The sequence below is a fragment of the Mya arenaria genome, chromosome 5 (genome assembly GCF_026914265.1).
Source record: "Mya arenaria isolate MELC-2E11 chromosome 5, ASM2691426v1".
Classification (NCBI taxonomy): domain Eukaryota; kingdom Metazoa; phylum Mollusca; class Bivalvia; order Myida; family Myidae; genus Mya; species Mya arenaria.
Window position 1 is genome coordinate 47,429,875 of NC_069126.1, and position 22,016 is coordinate 47,451,890.

The window sequence follows — 22,016 nt, forward strand, 5'->3', positions numbered from 1 at the left end:
AACATCCATCCCTTAAAACTTACTAGATGTTTTATTTTTACTAATGGCTTGAAACTTGATATGACATATCAATTTGAAGATTAATTGTATTCATATATTTCTACATGTATGAATAACTTATTTACCTGGAAATAATTAGAGATCAAGTATTAACTTCAAGTTATAGATGTCCCTGTGCATATATGATTAAGTATTCACCTAAGGTTATAGATGTCCCTGTGCCTACATGTGTAAGTATTCACCGCAGGTTATAGATGTCCCTGTGCCTACATGATAAAGTATTCACCTAAGGTTATAGATGTCCCTGTGCCTACATGATTAAGTATTCACTGCAGGTTATTGATGTCCCTGTGCCTACATGTTTAAGTATTCACCTAAGGTTATAGATGTCCCTGTGCATACATGATTAAAGTTCACCAAAGGTTATAGATGTCCCTGTGCCTACATGATTAAGTATTCACCTCAGGTTATAGATGTCCCTGTGCCTACATGATTAAGTATTCACCTCAGGTTATAGATGTCCCTGTGCCTACATGATTAAGTATTCACTGCAGGTTATAGATGTCCCTGTGCCTACATGTTAAAGTATTCACCTGAGGTTATAGATGTCCCTGTGCCTACATGATTAAGAATTCACCTGAGGTTATAGATGTCCCTGTGCCTACATGATTAAGTATTCACCTGAGGTTATAGATGTCCCTGTGCCTACATGATTAAGTATTCACCTAAAGTTATAGATGTCCCTGTGCCTACATGATTAAGTATTCACTGCAGGTTATAGATGTCCCTGTGCCTACATGTTTAAGTATTCACCTGAGGTTATAGATGTCCCTGTGCCTACATGATTAAGAATTCACCTGAGGTTATAGATGTCCCTGTGCCTACATGATTAAGTATTCACCTAGGGTTATAGATGTCCCTGTGCCTACATGATTAAGTATTCACCTGAGGTTATAGATGTCCCTGTGGCTACATGATTAAGTATTCACTGCAGGTTATAGATGTCCCTGTGCCTACAGGATTAAGTATTCACCTGAGGTTATAGATGTCCCTGTGCCTACATGATTAAGTATTCACCTGAGGTTAAAGATGTCCCTGTGCCTACATGTTTAAGTATTTACCTAAGGTTTATAGATGTCCCTGTGCCTACATGATAAGTATTCACCCAAGGTTATAGATGTCCCTGTGGCTACATGATTAAGTATTCACCTAAGGTTATAGATGTCCCTGTGTCTACATGATTAAGTATTCACCTCAGGTTATAGATGTTCCTGTGCCTACATGTACAAAGTAATACATTAAACAAGTATGTTTCTTGCACTTAGAGTTCTCATTGACTGCTTGGAAAAACAATATATTAAGAACACTTCTATTGATCATTAATAATGCATAATTATGTACTCAATCGCTTGGCCTGTTTGATTTGAAGAGACTGCCTAAAAGGATTGAAACTATCATGCTATTTATTTTACCCACCAGTATCGGATTTGGGAATGTCCAGAACATGTTTTTGAGGTATGTTTTTCTGTTTTGGCTTGACTATTCGAAGAATAAGGAGAGCTATCCTACTTGGCCAAGTGTTGGTGTTGGTGTCTGGTTAAAGTTTAGGGCAAGTTTGCATATTCACTTATAACTCCAATAGCCTTCTTTTCATTCACTTCATACTTCACGTAGTTGTGAAAGATGTTGGTAAAATTCCTTCTTAAAAATGTTGGTGAAATTCCTGGTGAAAGATGTTGGTGAAATTCCTAGTGAAAGATGTTGGTGAATTTCTTAGGGAAAACACTTACAGATCATATTCTTGCATATGAAATCATAAATAACTAGAGAGTCTGTGAACTGAATAATGCTACTGCTTACCACCCCTTAAGTCCTGAGTATATTGCTCTCTTTAAAACGCCTCTGAAAACTGCTTAATAGAAAGAAAGAGGGGGAGGGGGTTCACCCTATTTACTATTTATTTTAATCACCCAGCACATTATGCCATCCTTACTTGAGGATTTGATATTCATTGAATGTCAAATACTACATTGTGGTGAATCTGTTCAATAACAAACTTTGTCAATAAAAAATATTGAGGTGAGGTCATCATGGTAATATGGTGAGGTCTGAACAATACATAACCAACTGTACAATACATAACCAACTGTGCCTGTAGTGAGGTTATGATAATATGGTGAGGTCTGAACAATACATAACCAACTGTGCAATACATAACCAACTGTGCCTGTAGTGAGGTTATGATAATTTGGTGAGATCTGTACAATACATAACCAACTTTGCCTGTAGTGAGGTAACGATAATATGGTGAGGTCTGTAAAATACATAACCAACTTTGCCCGTAGTGAGGTAATGGTAATATGGTGAGGTCTGTGCAATACATAACCAACTTTGCCTGTAGTGAGGTAATGGTAAAATGGTGGGGTCTGTACAATACATAACCAACTTTGCCCGTAGTGAGGTAATGATAATATGGTGAGGTCTGTGCAATACATAACCAACTTTGCCTGTAGTGAGGTAATGGTAATATGGTGAGGTCTGTAAAATACATAACCAACTTTGCCCGTAGTGAGGTAATGGTAATATGGTGAGGTCTGTGCAATACATAACCAACTTTGCCTGTAGTGAGGTAATGGTAATATGGTGGGGTCTGTACAATACATAACCAACTTTGCCCGTAGTGAGGTAATGATAATATGGTGAGGTCTGTGCAATACATAACCAACTTTGCCTGTAGTGAGGTAATGGTAATATGGTGAGGTCTGTAAAATACATAACCAACTTTGCCTGTGGTGAGGTAATGGTAATATGGTGAGGTCTGTGCAGTACATAACCAACTTTGCCCGTAGTGAGGTAATGGTAATAGTGTGAGGTCTGTACAATACATAACCAACTTTGCCTGTAGTGAGGTAATGGTAATTTGGTGAGGTCTGTAAAATACATAACCAACTTTGCCTGTAGTGAGGTAATGGTAATATGGTGAGGTCTGTGCAATACATAACCAACTTTGCCCGTAGTGAGGTAATGGTAATAGTGTGAGTGAGGTCTGTACAATACATAACCAACTTTGCCTGTAGTGAGGTAATGGTAATTCGGTGAGATCTGTAAAATACATAACCAACTTTGCCTGTAGTGAGGTAATGGTAATAGTGTGAGGTCTGTACAATACATAACCAACTTTGCCTGTAGTGAGGTAATGGTAATTTGGTGAGATCTGTACAATACATAACCAACTTTGCCTGTAGTGAGGTAATGGTAATATGGTGAGGTCTGTAAAATACATAACCAACTTTGCCTGAAGTGAGGTAATGATAATATGGTGGGGTCTGTGCAATACATAACCAAATTTGCCTGTAGTGAGGTAATGGTAATATGGTGAGGTCTGTAAAATACATAACCAACTTTGCCTGTAGTGAGGTAATGATAATATGGTGGGGTCTGTGCAATACATAACCAAATTTGCCTGTAGTGAGGTAATGGTAATATGGTGAGGTCTGTTCAATACATAACCAACTTTGCCTGTAGTGAGGTAATGGTAATATGGTGGGGTCTGTACAATACATAACCAAATTTGCTCTAGGTATACTGTTGATTTTTATGTTTTTGCATTCCTCATAAAACCTCATTGCATCCTTTAGAACCCAGTAAGAAAATGCATACGAAAAGGTGGTTTTCAATGTCATGTATATATAGCAGCTTTTAGACAGTGTTTCTTTATCCATGTTGCTTGCATATGGTACCAAGGGCAGTGTATGCTTATGCTGGGATATGCTAAAGATTCAATCGCCACCACAACATGGTTGGGTATCTGCCTATGGACTGAGAGGTCTTGGGTTTAATCCCTGCCACATGCACATGTCAATTTGGTCTACATTTTGGTGGAAACAAATGTTATATTAACAAGAGGGCCATGATGGCCCTAAATCGCTCACCTGAGTAAAAGAGTTTAACCTTTGTTATTAATATAGCTTGTTTCTCAAAGAATATTGAACAAGAGCTATCAAAGTATGTGACAAATGCCCCCCAATGTGACATTGATCTATGAACAAGTACATAAAAAGTTGATCTTGCCTTTATGTGTCAAATACATATTGCAAGTTATATTAAATTGCCTCTGAGCATAGAAAAAAACCCAATCATACTAAATGACAGCCAACACTCTTTATGTCCTCATATTCAGCATTCCATTGTGAATAAACACTTAGTGTATCTTTCACCTTAGAGGTAGGGACATGGGTCTTGCACACGACACATTGTCTTGGTATGACGAAAACATATGGCAAGTCATTTTAAAATCTGTCCATATAAGAGAAAGTCACAGCGCGGACACGACAGCCTATATTTTCCTTCAGGTTGCCATGGCAACCAGAGTTCTGCATGGAATTAATTTTTTTGAACAATTTTGAAAAAGCACCAACCAAGGATCATTCCTATGAAGTTTCATCAAAATTATCCAAGCGGTTTAGGAGAAGAAGATGATTGTAACCAATTGTTGACACTTTTCCTTTAGGTTGCCATGTCAACCAGAGTTCTACATGGAATTAATTTCTTTGAACAATTTTGAAAAAGCACCAACTAAGGATCATTCCTATGAAGTTTCATCAAAATTGTCAAAGCGGTTTAGGAGAAGAAGATGATTATAACCAATTGTTGACATTTTCCTTTAGGTTGCCATGGCAACCGGGCCAAACAAAAATATGTGAACAAATTTAAGAGAGGTCCATGCAAGGACACTTCAAACCAAATTTGCTGAAGATCTATCAAGGGGTTCATGCGAAGAAAATGTTAAGTATTTTTTACTAATTTTAGCTCTGGTGGCCCTTAAAAGGGGCCAAACAAAATTATTTGAAAAGACCTGACAGAGGCCCATGCTAGGATGCTTCAGACTTGAAGATCCATCAAGCAGTTAATAAGATCAAGTTGTTTAAAGGTTTTTCTATTTTTTGCTCTGGTGACCCCTAAAAGGGGCCAAACAAAACCATTTGAACAAAGTTGAGAGAGGACCATGTAAGGATGCTACATATCAAGTATGGAGTCATTCTGACCTTTACTTTCAGAGGAAAAGACGTTTAAGTGACAAGACAATGTAAAAACAAATGACCCCTGAGCAAGGCCAATTTGACCCCAGGACAATAATTTGAATAACTTTGGTGTAGGTCCACTAGGTTACACTATATACCAAATATGAAAGCTCTAGGTCTTATATTTTGGAGAAGAGGATTTTTAAAGTTTTATTATATAAGACTATATAAAAATATTGAAAACCTAAGCCTATGAACACGGTGCGTGGCCAATTTTGACCCCAGGGCTAAAGTTTGAACAATCTTAATAGTGGTCCGATAAACAATGCTTCATACCAAATATCTAAGGCCTTCGCCTTTTGGTTTCGGAGAAGAAGATTTTATAAGTTTTCATCATATATATATACAAGGAAACCCATGACCGCCCGGGTGGGGCCATTTTTTGACCCCAGGGCCAAAGATTGAACAATATTGGTACAAGTCAACTAGATGATATGTCATGCCAAATATCTAAGCTCTTGTCACTACTTGATTTTACGTGTGTATCTATATATGTATATTTGTTATTAATTGTTGTATGTGGCCCATATTGAAAATTAGTATGTGTACTAAATATGTTATCCAGTTTAAGTTAAGACGTTACTTGTCTTTGTGAGTTCGGAGAATATTTTTTAAGTTTTCACTATAACACATATAGAGAAAACCCATCAGCCCCGGACCACCCAAGGAACATTCCTGTGAAGTTTGGATGAAATTGGCTAAGCGGTTTATGAGGAGATGTCGTTTAAAGTAAAAGTTTACGGACGGACGGACGACGGACGGACGCCGGACAAATTGTGATCACAAAAGCTCACCTTGTCACTATGTGACAGGTGAGCTAAAAAGGCATTTATGTCCAAAATTTATTTCTTATTTGTTTTTGGTCACTTTGCGTCATGCCAAGCAACATTGTAGTACTAAGAGGTTAAACTATTTTATGTTTAATGAGTTTTGTGCATTAATTTATTCTGTATAGCATCTGTCATCTGTTCTTTAGTATTGCACTACTTTTGAGCTTTTACTTACTGACTCAGGTACTTAGGTATTCCATGTAGCGGCTCTTTAAGGGCATTTGCAGCTCCTTATTCCCCACAATAAACCTGCAATAAAACCATCAGAGGAAGTTCAGAGAAAGCTTTAGGTAATTAATTGTTAGTGCTCATTAATTAGTTAGCAAGCAAAGCTACTTGTGTCTCTTTAACTTGTATTGATTCTGTGTCTCTATAACTGGCTTGCATCAGAATCCTTGATGACTGTCTTAGTCTCAAGGAGTTATTAAGTTGTTGTTTTCCATTTCTTTTCTGACAGGGTTTTTGTCAAGTATTGTGATTGTATTGCAGGCAATCTGCTGCGTAGTTGGCGCATTGCCGGCTAATTATAATAGGTAGTAGTTATTGTTCCACAGAATAAGGATTTATACAGAAAGGATCCATTGATAATTTGCTACCCATTTTCTAAACAGAAAATACAAGGATCAAAAGTTACTGGTGTGAACTTGGTGCAGTGAGGCTAGGGTGACTGTGGGTGTAGTGAGGTTGGGGTGACTGTGGGTGCAGTGAGGTTAGGGTGACTGTGGCTGCAGTGGGGCTGGCTTGACTTTGGGTGCAGTGAGTCTAGGGTGACTGTGGTTGCAGTTGGGGTGACTGTGGGTGCAGTGAGGCTAGGGTGACTGTGGTGGCAGTTGGGGTGACTGTGGGTGCAGTGAGGCTGGGGTGACTGTGGCTGCAGTGAGGCTGGGGTGACTGTGGATGCAGTGAGGCTAGGGTGACTGTGGTGGCAGTTGGGGTGACTGTGGGTGCAGTGAGGCTGGGGTGACTGTGGCTGCAGTGAGGCTGGGGTGACTGTGGATGCAGTGAGGCTAGGGTGACTGTGGTGGCAGTTGGGGTGACTGTGGGTGCAGTGAGGCTGGGGTGACTGTGGCTGCAGTGAGGCTGGGGTGACTTTGGGTGCAGTGAGTCTAGGGTGACTGTGGTTGCAGTGTGGCTGGGGTGACTGTGGATGCAGTGAGGCTAGGGTGACTGTGGCTGCAGTGAGGCTGGGGTGACTGTTGTGGCAGTGAGGTTAGTGTGACTGTGGTTGCAGTGAGGCTTGGGTGACTGTGGTGGCAGTGAGGCTACGGTGACTGTGGTGGCAGTGAGGCTAGGGTGACTGTGGTGGCAGTGAGGCTAGGGTGACTGTAGTGGCAGTGAGGCTGAGGTCACTGTGGGTGCATTGAGGCTAGGGTGACTGTTGGTACAGTGAGGCTAGGGTGACTGTGGGTGCAGTGAGGCTATCGATGGTGACTGTGGTTGCAGAGAGGCTATGGTGAAGTGGTTGCAGTGAGGCTGGGTTGACTGTGGTTGCAGTGAGGCTGGGGTGACTGTGGGTGCAGTGAGGCTTGGGTGATTGTGGGTGCAGTGAGGCTGGAGTGACTGTGGGTGCAGTGAGGCTGGGGTGACTGTGGTTGTAGACTGGCTGGGGTGACTGTGGTTGCAGTGAGGCTAGGGTGACTGTGGTTGCAGTGAGGCTAGGGTGACTGTGGTTGCAGTGAGGCTATGGTGATTGTGGGTGCAGTGAGGCTAGGGGTGAATGTGGTTGCAGTGAGGCTGGGGTGACTGTGGTTGCAGTGAGGCTATGGTGAATGTGGGTGCAGTGAGGCTGGGGTTGACTGTGGTTGCAGTGAGGCTGGGGTGACTGTGGTTGCAGAGAGGCTAGGGTGACTGTGGTTGCAGTGAGGCTATGGTGAATGTGGTTGCAGTGAGGCTGGGTTGACTGTGGTTGCAGTGAGGCTGGGGTGACTGTGGGTGCAGTGAGGCTTGGGTGATTGTGGGTGCAGTGAGGCTGGAGTGACTGTAGGTGCAGTGAGGCTGGGGTGACTGTGGTTGCAGTCTGGCTGGGGTGACTGTGGTTGCAGTGAGGCTAGGGTGACTGTGGGTGCAGTGAGGCTGGGGTTACTGTGGTTGCAGTCTGGCTGGGGTGACTGTGGTTGCAGTGAGGCTAGGGTGACTGTGGTTGCAGTGAGGCTGGGGTGATTGTGGGTGCAGTGAGGCTAGGGGTGAATGTGGTTGCAGTGAGGCTGGGGTGACTGTGGTTGCAGTGAGGCTATGGTGAATGTGGGTGCAGTGAGGCTGGGGTTGACTGTGGTTGCAGTGAGGCTGGGGTGACCGTGGTTGCAGAGAGGCTATGGTGACTGTGGTTGCAGAGAGGCTAGGGTGACTGTGGTTGCAGTGAGGCTATGGTGACTGTGGTTGCAGTGAGGCTGGGTTGACTGTGGTTGCAGTGAGGCTGGGGTGACTGTGGGTGCAGTGAGGCTTGGGTGATTGTGGGTGCAGTGAGGCTGGAGTGACTGTGGGTGCAGTGAGGCTGGGGTGACTGTGGTTGCAGTCTGGCTGGGGTGACTGTGTTTGCAGTGAGGCTAGGGTGACTGTGGGTGCAGTGAGGCTGGGGTGACTGTGGTTGCAGTCTGGCTGGGGTGACTGTGGTTGCAGTGAGGCTAGGGTGACTGTGGTTGCAGTGAGGCTAGGGTGACTGTGGTTGCAGTGAGGCTTGGGTGATTGTGGGTGCAGTGAGGCTAGGGGTGAATGTGGTTGCAGTGAGGCTGGGGTGACTGTGGTTGCAGTGAGGCTATGGTGAATGTGGGTGCAGTGAGGCTGGGGTTGACTGTGGTTGCAGTGAGGCTGGGGTTGACTGTGGTTGCAGTGAGGCTGGGGTGACTGTGGTTGCAGAGAGGCTAGGGTGACTGTGGTTGCAATGAGGCTATGGTGAATGTGGTTGCAGTGAGGCTGGGTTGACTGTAGTTGCAGTGAGGCTGGGGTGACTGTGGATGCAGTGAGGCTGGAGTGAGTGTGGGTGCAGTGAGGCTGGGGTGACTGTGGTTGCAGTCTGGCTGGGGTGATTGTGGTTGCAGTGAGGCTAGGGTGACTGTGGTTGCAGTGAGGCTAGGGTGACTGTGGTTGCAGTGAGGCTTGGGTGATTGTGGGTGCAGTGAGGCTAGGGTGACTGTGGTTGCAGTGAGGCTGGGGTGACTGTGGTTGCAGTGAGGCTATGGTGAATGTGGGTGCAGTGAGGCTAGGGTGACTGTGGTTGCAGTGAGGCTGGGGTGACTGTGGTTGCAGAGAGGCTAGGGTGACTGTGGTGGCAGTGAGGCTGAGGTCACTGTGGTTGCAGTGAGGCTAGGGTGACTGTGGGTGTAGTGAGGCTAGGGTGACTGTGGTTGCAGTGAGGCTGGGGTGAATGTGGGTGCAGTGAGGCTAGGTTGACTGTGGTTGCAGTGAGGCTGGGTTGACTGTGGTTGCAGTGAGGCTGGGGTGACTGTGGTTGCAGTGAGGCTATGGTGAATGTGGGTGCAGTGAGGCTAGGGTGACTGTGGGTGCAGTGAGGCTAGGGTGAATGTGGTTGCAGTGAGGCTTGGGTGACTGTGGTTGCAGTGAGGCTATGGTGAATGTGGGTGCAGTGAGGCTGGGGTGACTGTGGTTGCAGTGAGGCTGAGGTGACTGTGGGTGCACTGAGGCTGGGGTGACTGTGGTGGCAGTGAGGCTAGGGTGACTGTGGTTGCAGTGAGACTGGGGTTGACTGTGGTTGCAGTGAGGCTAGGGTGACTGTGGTTGCAGTGAGGCTGGGGTGACTGTGGTTGCAGTGAGGCTGGGGTGAATGTGGGTGCAGTGAGGCTGGGGTTGACTGTGGTTGCAGTGAGGCTGGGGTGACTGTGGTTGCAGAGAGGCTGGAGTGACTGTGGTTGCAGTGAGGCTGGGGTGACTGTGGTTGCAGTGAGGCTGGGGTGACTGTGGGTGCAGTGAGGCTGGGGTTGACTGTGGTTGCAGTGAGGCTGGGGTGACTGTGGTTGCAGTGAGCCTGGAGTGACTGTGGTTGCAGTGAGGCTATGGTGACTGTGGTTGCAGTGAGGCTAGGGTGACTGTGGTTGCAGTGAGGCTGGGGTGACTGTGGTTGCAGTGAGGCTAGGGTGACTGTGGTTGCAGTGAGGCTAGGGTTGACTGTGGTTGCAGTGAGGCTGGGGTGACTGTGGTTGCAGTGAGGCTGGGGTGACTGTGGTGGCAGTGAGGCTAGGGTGACTGTGTTTGCAGTGAGGCTGGGGTGACTGTGGTTGCAGTGAGGCTAGGGTGACTGTGGTGGCAGTGAGGTTGGGGTGACTGTGGGTGCAGTGAGGCTAGGGTGACTGTGGTGGCAGTTGGGGTGACTGTGGGTGCAGTGAGGCTGGGGTGACTGTGGCTGCAGTGAGGCTGGGGTGACTTTGGGTCCAGTGAGTCTAGGGTGACTGTGGTTGCAGTGAGGCTAGGGTGACTGTGGTTGCAGTGAGGCTGGGTTGACTGTGGTTGCAGTGAGGCTAGGGGTGACTGTGGTTGCAGTGTGGTTGGGGTGACTGTGGTTGCAGTGAGGCTAGGGTTGACTGTGGTTGTAGTGAGGCTGGGGTGATGGTGGTTGCAGAGAGGCTGGGGTGACTGTGGGTGCAGTGAGGCTGAGGTGACTGTGGGTGCAGTGAGGCTGGGGTTGACTGTGGGTGCAGAGAGGCTGGGTTGACTGTGGTTGCAGTGAGGCTAGGGTGACTGTGGTTGCAGTGAGGCTGGGGTGACTGTGGTTGCAGTCTGGCAAGGGTGACTGTGGTTGCAGTGAGGCTATGGTGACTGTGGTTGCAGTGAGGCTGGGGTGACTGTGGTTGCAGTGAGGCTGGGGTGACTGTGGTTGCAGTCTGGCTGGGGTGACTGTGGGTGCAGTGAGGCTAGGGTGACTGTGGTTGCAGTGAGGCTAGGGTGACTGTGGTTGCAGTGAGGCTATGGTGACTGTGGGTGCAGTGAGGCTTGGGTGATTGTGGGTGCAGTGAGGCTGGAGTGACTGTGGTGGCAGTGAGGCGAGGGTGACTGTGGTGGCAGTTGGGGTGACTGTGGGTGCAGTGAGGCTGGGGTGACTGTGGCTGCAGTGAGGCTGGGGTGACTTTGGGTGCAGTGAGTCTAGGGTGACTGTGGTTGCAGTGAGGCTGGGGTGACTGTGGTTGCAGTGAGGCTAGGGTGACTGTGGTTGCAGTGAGGCTAGAGGACTGTGGTTGCAGTGAGGCTAGGGTGACTGTGGTTGCAGTGAGGCTAGGGTGACTGTGGTTGCAGTGAGGCTAGGGTGACTGTGGTTGCAGTGAGGCTAGGGTGTCTGTGGTTGCAGTGAGGCTAGGGTGACTGTGGTTGCAGTGAGGCTAGTGTGACTGTGGTGGCAGTGAGGTTGGGGTGACTGTGGGTGCAGTGAGGCTAGGGTGACTGTGGTGGCAGTTGGGGTGACTGTGGTTGCAGTGAGGCTGGGGTGACTGTGGCTGCAGAGAGGCTGGGGTGACTTTGGGTGCAGTGAGTCTAGGGTGACTGTGGTTGCAGTGAGGCTAGGGTGACTGTGGTGGCAGTGAGGCTAGGGTGACTGTGGTTGCAGTGAGGCTAGGATGACTGTGGTTGCAGTGAGGCTAGGGTGACTGTGGTTGCAGTGAGGCTAGGGTGTCTGTGGTTGAAGTGAGGCTAGGGTGACTGTGGTTGCAGTGAGGCTAGGGTGACTGTGGTGGCAGTGAGGTTGGGGTGACTGTGGGTGCAGTGAGGCTAGGGTGACTGTGGTGGCAGTTGGGGTGACTGTGGTTGCAGTGAGGCTGGGGTGACTGTGGCTGCAGAGAGGCTGGGGTGACTTTGGGTGCAGTGAGTCTAGGGTGACTGTGGTTGCAGTGAGGCTAGGGTGACTGTGGTGGCAGTTGGGGTGACTGTGGCTGCAGTGAGGCTGGGGTGACTTTGGGTGCAGTGAGTCTAGGGTGACTGTGGTTGCAGTGAGGCTAGGGTGACTGTGGTTGCAGTGAGGCTAGGGTGACTGTGGTTGCAGTGAGGCTAGAGGACTGTGGTTGCAGTGAGGCTAGGGTGACTGTGGTTGCAGTGAGGCTAGGGTGACTGTGGTTGCAGTGAGGCTAGGGTGACTGTGGTTGCAGTGAGGCTAGGGTGACTGTGGTTGCAGTGAGGCTAGGGTGACTGTGGTGGCAGTGAGGTTGGGGTGACTGTGGGTGCAGTGAGGCTAGGGTGACTGTGTTGGCAGTTGGGGTGACTGTGGGTGCAGTGAGGCTGGGGTGACTGTGGCTGCAGTGAGGCTGGGGTGACTTTGGGTGCAGTGAGTCTAGGGTGACTGTGGTAGCAGTGAGGCTAGGGTGACTGTGGTTGCAGTGAGGCTGGGTTGACTGTGGTTGCAGTGAGGCTAGGGGTGACTGTGGTTGCAGTGTGGTTGGGGTGACTGTGGTTGCAGTGAGTCTAGGGTTGACTGTGGTTGCAGTGAGGCTGGGGTGACTGTGGTTGCAGTGAGGCTGGGGTGACTGTGGGTGCAGTGAGGCTGGGGTTGACTGTGATTGCAGTGAGGCTAGGGTGACTGTGGCTGCAGTGAGGCTGGGGTGACTGTGGTTGCAGTCTGGCAAGGGTGACTGTGGTTGCAGTTTGGCTAGGGTGACTGTGGTTGCAGTGAGGCTGGGTAGACTGTGGTTGCAGTGAGGCTGGGGTGACTGTGGTTGCAGTGAGGCTGGGGTGACTGTGGTTGCAGTCTGGCAAGGGTGACTGTGGTTGCAGTCTGGCTGGGTCGACTGTGGGTGCAGTGAGGCTAGGGTGACTGTGGTTGCAGTGAGGCTAGGGTGACTGTGGTTGCAGTGAGGCTAGGGTGACTGTGGGTGCAGTGAGGCTTGGGTGATTGTGGGTGCAATGAGGCTGGAGTGAATGTGGTGGCAGTGAGGCTGAGGTCACTGTGGTTGCAGTGAGGCTAGGGTGACTGTGGTTGCAGTGAGGCTGAGGTGACTGTGGTTGCAGTGAGGCTAGGCTGACTGTGGTTGCAGTGAGGCTGGGGTGACTGTGGTTGCAGTGAGGCTAGGGGTGAATGTGGTTGCAGTGAGGCTGAGGTGACTGTTGTTGCAGTGAGGCTAGGGTGACTGTGGTTGCAGTGAGGCTAGGGTGACTGTGGTTGCAGTGAGGCTGGGGTGACTGTGGTTGCAGTGAGGCTGGGGTGACTGTGGTTGCAGAGAGGCTATGGTGAATGTGGTTGCAGTGAGGCTGAGGTGACAGTGGGTGCAGTGAGGCTAGGGTGACTGTGGTTGCAGAGAGGCTTGGGTGAATGTGGTTGCAGTGAGGCTGAGGTGACTGTTGTTGCAGTGAGGCTGGGGTGACTGTGGTTGCAGTGAGGCTAGGGTGACTGTGGTTGCAGTGAGGCTGGAGTGACTGTGGTTGCAGTGAGGCTGGGTGACTGTGGTTGCAGAGAGGATATGGTGAATGTGGTTGCAGTGAGGCTGAGGTGACTGTGGGTGCAGTGAGGCTAGGGTAACTGTGGTTGCAGAGAGGCTTGGGTGAATGTGGTTGCAGTGAGGCTGAGGTGACTGTGGTTGCAGTGAGGCTGGGGTGACTGTGGTTGCAGTGAGGCTATGGTGAATGTGATTGCAGTGAGGCTGAGGTGACTGTGGGTGCAGTGAGGCTAGGGTGACTGTGGTTGCAGAGAGGCTTGGGTGAATGTGGTTGCAGTGAGGCTGAGGTGACTGTGGTTGCAGTGAGGCTAGGGTGACTGTGGTTGCAGTGAGGCTGGGGTGACTGTGGTTGTAGTGAGGCTGGGGTGACTGTGGGTGAACTGAGGCTGGGGTGACTGTGGTTGCAGTGAGGCTGGGGTGACTGTGGGTGCACTGAGGCTAGGGTGACTGTGGTTGCAGTGAGGCTGGGGTGACTGTGGGTGCACTGAGGCTAGAGTGATTGTGGGTGCAGTGAGGCTGGAGTGACTGTGGGTGCAGTCTGGCTAGGGTGACTGTGGATGCAGTGAGGCTATCGATGGTGACTGTGGTTGCAGAGAGGCTATGGTGAATGTGGTTGCAGTGAGGCTGGGTTGACTGTGGTTGCAGTGAGGCTGGGGTGACTGTGGGTGCAGTGAGGCTTGGGTGATTGTGGGTGCAGTGAGGCTGGAGTGACTGTGGGTGCAGTGTGGCTGGGGTGACTGTGGTTGCAGTGAGGCTTGGGGTGACTGTGGGTTCAGTGAGGCTGGGGTGACTGTGGTTGCAGTGAGGCTACGGTGACTGTGGGTGCAGTGAGGCTAGAGGACTGTGGGTGCAGTGAGGCTTGGGCTACTATGGCTGCAGTGAGGCTGGGGTGACTGTGGTGGCAGTGAGGCTGAGGTGACTGTGGTGGCAGTGAGGCTCGGGTGACTATGGGTTCAGAGAGGCTGGGGAGACTGTGGGTGCAGTCTGGCAAGGGTGATTACATTCACCCTAGATATAAAACCTTTTTCTGATTCTTAGTTGTTGTAACCATTTTGTTGCTTTCATTTAAAAACATAGAATATTCATTATTTAATACAGACTATACAGAAATGTCATGGTAAGCATGTGACCTACTTTTGACTTGACCAAATAAACAAGTGTGTGTGTAAGCAAGGAAGTGTACTTGAAATGCTGGCAGATCTTAAAATATGCTCAAGTCCGATTCAGGAGAAAAGCTCCTGGTTCCACAGTTCGCAAAATATTGAATAGAAATCATAGCCAACCTGCAGTAAAAGCATCCTTACTTGGTACCGCATTCTCTGATTTTCGAAAGATGTCCGTTTAATAAAATTATCAAATACAATATAAATCATACTCATGTGTGTAGAAATAAACACATGGCACAGCTGCACCACGTCGATAGCTCGTTTTTTTGCACCGCCGATAAGTGGTGGAGCTGGCATTTAGTGTCCATGTCTAAACTGAGATAAAACGTTTTAGGCCTAAGTTAATAGTGGTAGGGCATGGTTTGACAAAGCCCTGTAATATTGACCAGTGTCAGTTGTTGGGAATTATCTGATATTACTGGCCTAGGCTCCATGTCAGCACTGTCAACATGAGCCTGCACAACATTTACAAAAATGTTTTTTTTAGTGTTTGTTATATGGGAGTACTTTTCTATGAACATAGCAAATAACATTATTGGTGGAGCATTCCCGCCATTGAACAGGATTGGTCTGCACATTTATTTTGGTTTAGCTACACATCTGGGTTATGTTTCAAATGAAATGAAAAGATCAAGAGTGCTTATGTTGGTGCACGTTTAGGAACAGGGTAGCTCTAATTGCATTCTGTCTGTGTACTAACACTCTCAGTGGGGCTAGGAACCTTGATGGCCTCCAAAACACTCTCAGTGGGGCTAGGAACCTTGATGGCCTCCAAAACACTCTCAGATCTATGACTGTTGGCTTTTATGGCTTCGATTTTAATATCTATAATTGCATGTGCAACTGCAATTAACATTCAGAGCAGTCTGTGTGCAGTTGGAAGTCCTACGACGCCTTTATCTCACTAGTACTAATCAAATAACAGCGTGATTTATTATTCGCTTTGACCAGAAATTGGACACTTAGTGAGCATTATAATTTACAATCATTGCTAGAATTTTTGCTATTAATATTTGAAAGTGAGATCCAATAAATTTTTAATTGATTTTCGCTTCCATAACTTATTTCAGAAAGATGTTTTTGTCAACAAAGCCAAAGTAAATTTTTAGTTATGTAATGAATTAGAAAGGAAAAGATTTACAAATATCATAATTTTTTGCCAATTTTTATGAATATCTGCCATAAAGATTAAGGAACCATTAAGCACTGCACTTGTTCCAACAATTAAGCTTATGTTTATGATTAGTTGCTGTACTTTTTTAGTCAATGTTTTATCTGATAGCTCTTACTCTGCAGCATTTGTTTTAGAGTTATTTTTAGAGTGGCGCAAAAAATTAATTCTTTGGTCATAATAAAACAAAAAAAACAGTCAAGATAAACATCCTATTTGTTTCAGAAACATCTTTATGCTGGGTTCCGTCCACATCAGGTGAACATTTGTAACACAAGAAAATGCAAACCCATTTTTTTTTTTTTTGCAAACGAAACATCTTTCAAGCATGTGCTCTGTGGTGAAAGATTCACGGCTTATTGTGATGAGCTATGTAGACTCATTACTGAAAATATTCGAAACCCTATTATGTTAACAGATTTAAATGAAAGATAATGGGGTCAATGTCAGAAGTATGAATGACTTTCTGTTTGATGGTTTTTCAGGAGTAGCAAGTACTAACAAAATCAGGAAAATGTAGAGAGTGATACCAACTTAAGGCCATTCCACCTGAAATATCAATTTGAAAACCCTGTTTGTTGTGGAATTCGTATGTCACAATTTTTTGTATGTTTTAACCATATTCTCCAAATCATCTTCCAAGTTCGTTATGGTAATATGACAGCCTTGGTGTTGTAGGCTTTGTTGTGCAAAAAACTTTACCCATAACAAAAACACAAAAAACATTTAATTAAGATGCTCACATGAAAGTCTTAGCACACATTTTCTAGGGACAGATCCAGAATATGGCATTAGAGGGGGCAAAACTTTGGATCTCGACTGTGGACATCTGCCAGAACTGAAAAATATACAGTTTTGATGTGGAAAGTGGGGTTTGGAGCCCTCCCAATAGAACAATTTTAAAATGCTGCCTTTTGATGTACTCCTTTCTGCTATTAAAGACATAAAAAAGATTTACTTGGACAACATTGGGAGGTTTGGGCAAAATGTTCAGTTGAAAACTATAAAAAAAAATTATAAATGAGCTTTGGCATCCGTTTGCAGTGGTATGGTTTGGCTTTGTTGGGTTGATATGGGAAGATGAAAGAACACACAAACTCCAAGATTTGAATCATAATTTCTATTAATGATAATCTCCAACGAAAGGTCTGTTAATGTCGTCATCATCTGTCAAATTCTACAAATTCTCACCTGAATGGGAGTTCCCTACACTGATGAACTATGACACAAGCATGTGACAGGTATGTTAGCTGGTCCTAACAAAAGAGACTTCTGGTATTTTGACTTGACATGATTGATGATGTTTACTTCACATGTCTGTGATCTTAATTAAAAATGGTCTTGGAATGGTAATACTTCCCAAAGGTAGTGAAAATACTCAACACCCCTGGGATCGTTAACATCAGCTTGGTTTCTTCAGCATACATTGAGTGAAAGTTGCCTGCAATACTGTTAATACCAGCCACACACCCACCTTGTTTCTTTAAATTGAAGTAATATTCTTCAGGTGGCATTGATGTGTGTCCCTCAGCACCAACTGTGCTTGTTTAATTTTAGGTTTTGTTGTTCAGGTGGTTGAGTTGTGGGGCCCCCAGCATATCATGCTTCTTTAAAATGAAGTGTTGCTCTTTTGGTGGCGCAGGTGGTGCTCTTCGGGTGATCGAGGTGTATGTCACCCAGCACAGCCTGTGCGTCTTTGAATTGAGGTGTTTCTCTTACGTGGTGGAGGTGTGCCTGTTCCAGCACTGACCACTTCACTTAATTGACTTCCTTAATTCAAAAACTTAATACTGTTTTTTGAGGCAACCCTTTTTATATACTAGTAACATTTAGCTTGTCTGTTTTTCAAAGAAATCAGAGCTTCCCAAGCTGTTAATGCACCCATGCATCAGGGTGCATCAGGGTGCTCTGGGTCACTTCATGACTTGGGCACTTAAAATCCGAAATGTCCTGGAATGCCAGTCTTTTCATCTGTAATACTTTGATATAGTGCCTATATGTTTTATTTACACTACCATGTGTTTTGATCACTGAAACTTACACATTTGGAAGTCAGTTATCTGTACATGTCTTATCATTGGGCCAAAAAAAAAAATTGTTTGTTTAGGGTAACCTTCCCAAAATTTCTATGTAGGGTAGGTAGGGATTTTTTTTTTTTTTTTTTCAAAATCTGTCGTAAGTTCAGAGTGTTTTCTTGCACATGGCAGTCTTTCCTCCATTACTGTCATTGCCTGACTTTGTTTTATCATATAAACAATAATTCTGATTAAAATCTGCATTTATCCGCCCTTCGTAATTCTCTATTCGCTAACGAATATTTTTTTTGCTTTGAAACGGAAAAAAATAGTTAGGGTTGGCGCATTTTTATAGGTAGGGTCGGGTTACCCGAAACGGACATTTTTTTTAGGCCTTGCCCTTATGTTGTCTTTGGTGGGGTCTTTGTGCAAAACATTAACCTTGACAATTAAAACACATTTCAGACATGCTCCCAAAACATACTTCACAGTCTTGTCTTTTGTGACATTTCAAACATGACAAATAAGTGTAGAACTAGGCCTTGAAACACTTTATTGTAGCACTAAGGTTGTTCAATGTGTCAGTTCCTTGGGTATTTTCTGGCTCAGCAGCTTGTACATTGTAGTCCTAGTTTAACTATGTCTTCATCTACTTCTTTGCTATAGCATTCATTTTGATTGCCACATACTCTTGAACCTCTGTACTGACTGAATTTTCATTATTTCGCCTTCATGGACTCAATACACATGTCTTATCTTTGCTTGAGATCTCACTGTCAAAAAATAGTTGTTTCTTACATTCATGTAAAATTAATTTTTCATGCTTTTGTTCTTGTGGTATTTCGATGGATACACTTTTCTGGGGTAATCTTGTCCTTTTTGTGCTTGCAATAAACATAATGGATGGTTAAGGTACAAAAAATCAGCCTGGAAAGCAATAAACATAATGGGTGGTTAAGGTACAAAAAATCAGCCTGGAAAGTTATAAACATAATGGGTGGTTAAGGTACAAAAAATCAGCCTGGAAACATGTAGTCAAGTAATAATCATGAAGTTTGGAAAATAGAAATATACATGCAAGCACAGTTAATACATGCACAGATATGCCAAATATGCTGAGAAAATACGAAAAATTGTGGATAAAATCAACACGTTTATTTGTAAACATTGCCTCCTAAGCAACAATCTGTTCAATAACTTTTTTATCCTTAAATTTATGATACCAAACTAAGATGTCCATCGAAGAATATGTTTTTCGCCACATACTGGATACATACATTTTTCAAAATTTAAAGAAAAAGTCCACTTACCAGGCAAAAGTTGGTTCCAGAATCGGTACTTTTTATTCTTAATCCACCATTTTGTTTGTCATGAAACATTTTTCTCACTTACTGTTTGCATGTAACGAAATTACGTCCTCCCCCTTGTTTTTCGGTACATCATATTTAGGGGCTTTTTATGGAAGGACTACATTATTCAGTACATATCAATGTGTGAATACCAGGTGATAAATTACTTCATGAATGCTATCTCAGAAGGCAACTTTTTGCTTTAAATAAGGACTTAATAAAAATAGAATTTCCCTTCATAATATTGTTTTTAATGTCATACTTAAAATTACCTGGTAATGAAAGAGAATGTTCAAAGTCAAATTATTGTGTATGATGATTTGATTGGCTAAGGTTTACATGTGACTATATCTGATCCCTCTATTGGTTGTAACAATTTGAGGGCTTAGGGCAAGACTATCGTTACGCCTTCTATTTCCATATTCAGCTACAGGTATTTTGCACTAAGTCCATGACTGTTATGAATATGAATTTTTAGCCACATTGAATAGAATACCGTATATAGACTATGAAGGGGCCTTTCTAAAGAAAATCATGCTTGTTTCTGAAATATACAAGTGTGCTTGAATGACTTACTATTAAAGACACTTAAGGTTGGCACGAAGAATTCAGTTAATGATATAAGGTAAGCTGCGTGATGTATATTATATAATAATTTCTTTCATAGAAATACTTAGAGATGATGAACAGCAGTAAATATTACTAGCTTGAAATGTTCCTGTAATTGAATATATCTCACATAAGACATTTCTGATGTTGCTGATATTAAATAATTAATACACAAAAATGATGTACTTAGTGTTTTCTCTCAGAAGTTTGTATCTTGTAATGAACAAAGAAGCTCTAGTGCCATGGCAACCATTTTGTTTCTCTTTGTGTGAACACTAGATCTTTTGGTATGTTTTTTAAAAAAAAGAAGATAAAACAGGTTAAGTTATTTGAAGTTGTTTATTTCTTCTTTTGAAAAGAAGTATTTGTTGAGGAACAGTTACATTTTTTTTATGTATCAAGCAGCAATGTTTTAATATATAAAGAGATATTTTACAGCCTTGATATCCATAGAGGGAGCTTACGTAAAACAGTAGGCTATAAATTGATAAAAGGTAGTAAAATAAAAACCAGATACACATTTTCCCACATACAATACTTACATGTGTAAAAAGTCTCATTACTATGGCTAAATTACATCCCTTAAGCTCGGTTGACTGAGAAAAACAGACAGGCATAATTGCCTTCAACATGTGGTGGTCATGTGTCCTTAAGTCGGCACTTTTAACTACATCAGTTATATAAAATACACACTAATGGAAATTTGAAACAATTTTGCATCAGTAACATGTACATCAACCCATTCTTATTCAGGTGAAGTATATCTGGAGCATGCTGGCAGTATGCTGTTCTCGAGGTCACAACTAGAGGGCGTCCTTCATGACACAATCAACAACATATCTACCAACCCTCACCATGGTTATAATTTCTTTTTCAGGTGAGGTATTCGTGGACCATGCTGGCAGTACGCTGGTCTCAAGGTCACAGTTGGAAGGTTTCCATGGAGACGTTGCCAATAACCTATATGCCAACCCTCACAGTCACAGCCCATCCAGTCAGCTGACCACAGACACAGTCGACCAGATACGATACAGGTCAGTGTAGCAAAGAAACTGTAACCTTGGCCATAACTCAAAAAACGTTCAAAAGTTTAAATAAAAATACTTGGTACACATGTTGCTAGAGACAATTCACACATGTATAGCAGACCTATAACTCTAGTTTTAATACATGTTGAGTTATGCCCTTTTTTTAAAAAAAAAGATGAGCAGTGGCGGTTGCTCCACAGCCAAGACATTTGACATGAATATGTGTTTGTTCAGTATAAACCCATATTGACTGCAATTTCTGGAATCATCTTCAGGCCTAAATGTGATCATTTTGAAAAGCCTAAAGTCTATAACTGATGTTGGATTTGTTTGTTAATGGCCATATATAAGAATCCATATAACAACTTATGACATATGCCTCTTAACATTAAAAGGAAGCACCTTTTTGTTTGATGAATTCAAAATGTTTTAAGTAATAAAAGGAGTACCGTAAATAGGTTTCTAGTTGAAGTGTTTAGCAGTTTTGCACAGGTTTCTCATGATTAGGATTTTAATTATTCCTTTGTGGTTAATATTGCCTGCGAGTTTCTGAATCCTTCAGCTATAAAAGTGTTTTGCCTGTTGATTGTTTCACTAATATTTGGTAAAAAAATTTTTTCAGGATACTTCAGCACTTTGCAGCCTCCGCAAAAGAGTATTCTGTTATTTTCACATCCGGTTGTACTGGTGCCTTGAAGATCATCGCTGAGTCATTTGATTTCCATGGTGACTGCGCCACTTGTTGTCGCTGTGACAACCATGCCAACAATGATCAAAGTGACAAATCTCTATCATCCTGTCGACAGACAGAGGGCCATAAACAAGAAGATCCAATTTCTAATCAACCCAACCTCTGCCAAAGAGGAAGTTTCACCTATTTGCTTGATAATCACACTTCTGCACAGGGAATGCGTGAATATGCTCTTGCAAAAGCCAACGTTGTGCAATGTGTTGACTGTAATAATGACGGAAACCTCGAAATTCTCAGTACTCTTAAACATGGTTCCTCAAACAGTTCATGTGGAAACCATCTCCTCACATTTCCAGCTCAATCAAACTTCTCAGGAAAGAAATACCCTCTAGATTGGATAAGAGCACTCAAAAATGGAGAGATGTCTTGGCAAAAGGTTGAGACCACTGAAGGTGAAAGGTCAAGGTCATGTGGTTTCCATGGTAACTGGTTTACTTGTCTAGATGCCGCCAGTTTTGTGAGTACCTCTCCCCTGGATCTGAGCAAAGTGAAGCCAGACTTTGTCACTCTGTCTTTCTACAAGATATTCGGCTTTCCAACTGGACTGGGTATGCTTTGTACTGTGAAAGCGTGATTTGTATTCTGGCATGCATTTTGTTTATACATTAATTTATTACAATATCTAGACTAAGATTACTACTGAAGGTGTATA

General features: G+C 44.4%; 1 protein-coding gene across 1 annotated transcript in view; it reads left to right on the forward strand.

Moving 5' to 3' along the window:
- LOC128234555 (molybdenum cofactor sulfurase-like) overlaps positions 1–22,016 on the forward strand; it is a 59,025-nt gene that overhangs the window by 6,479 nt on the left and 30,530 nt on the right. Inside the window, 2 exon segments of the mRNA XM_052948832.1 lie at positions 20,463–20,619; positions 21,236–21,912. Coding sequence (XP_052804792.1) covers positions 20,463–20,619; positions 21,236–21,912 — 834 coding nt within the window.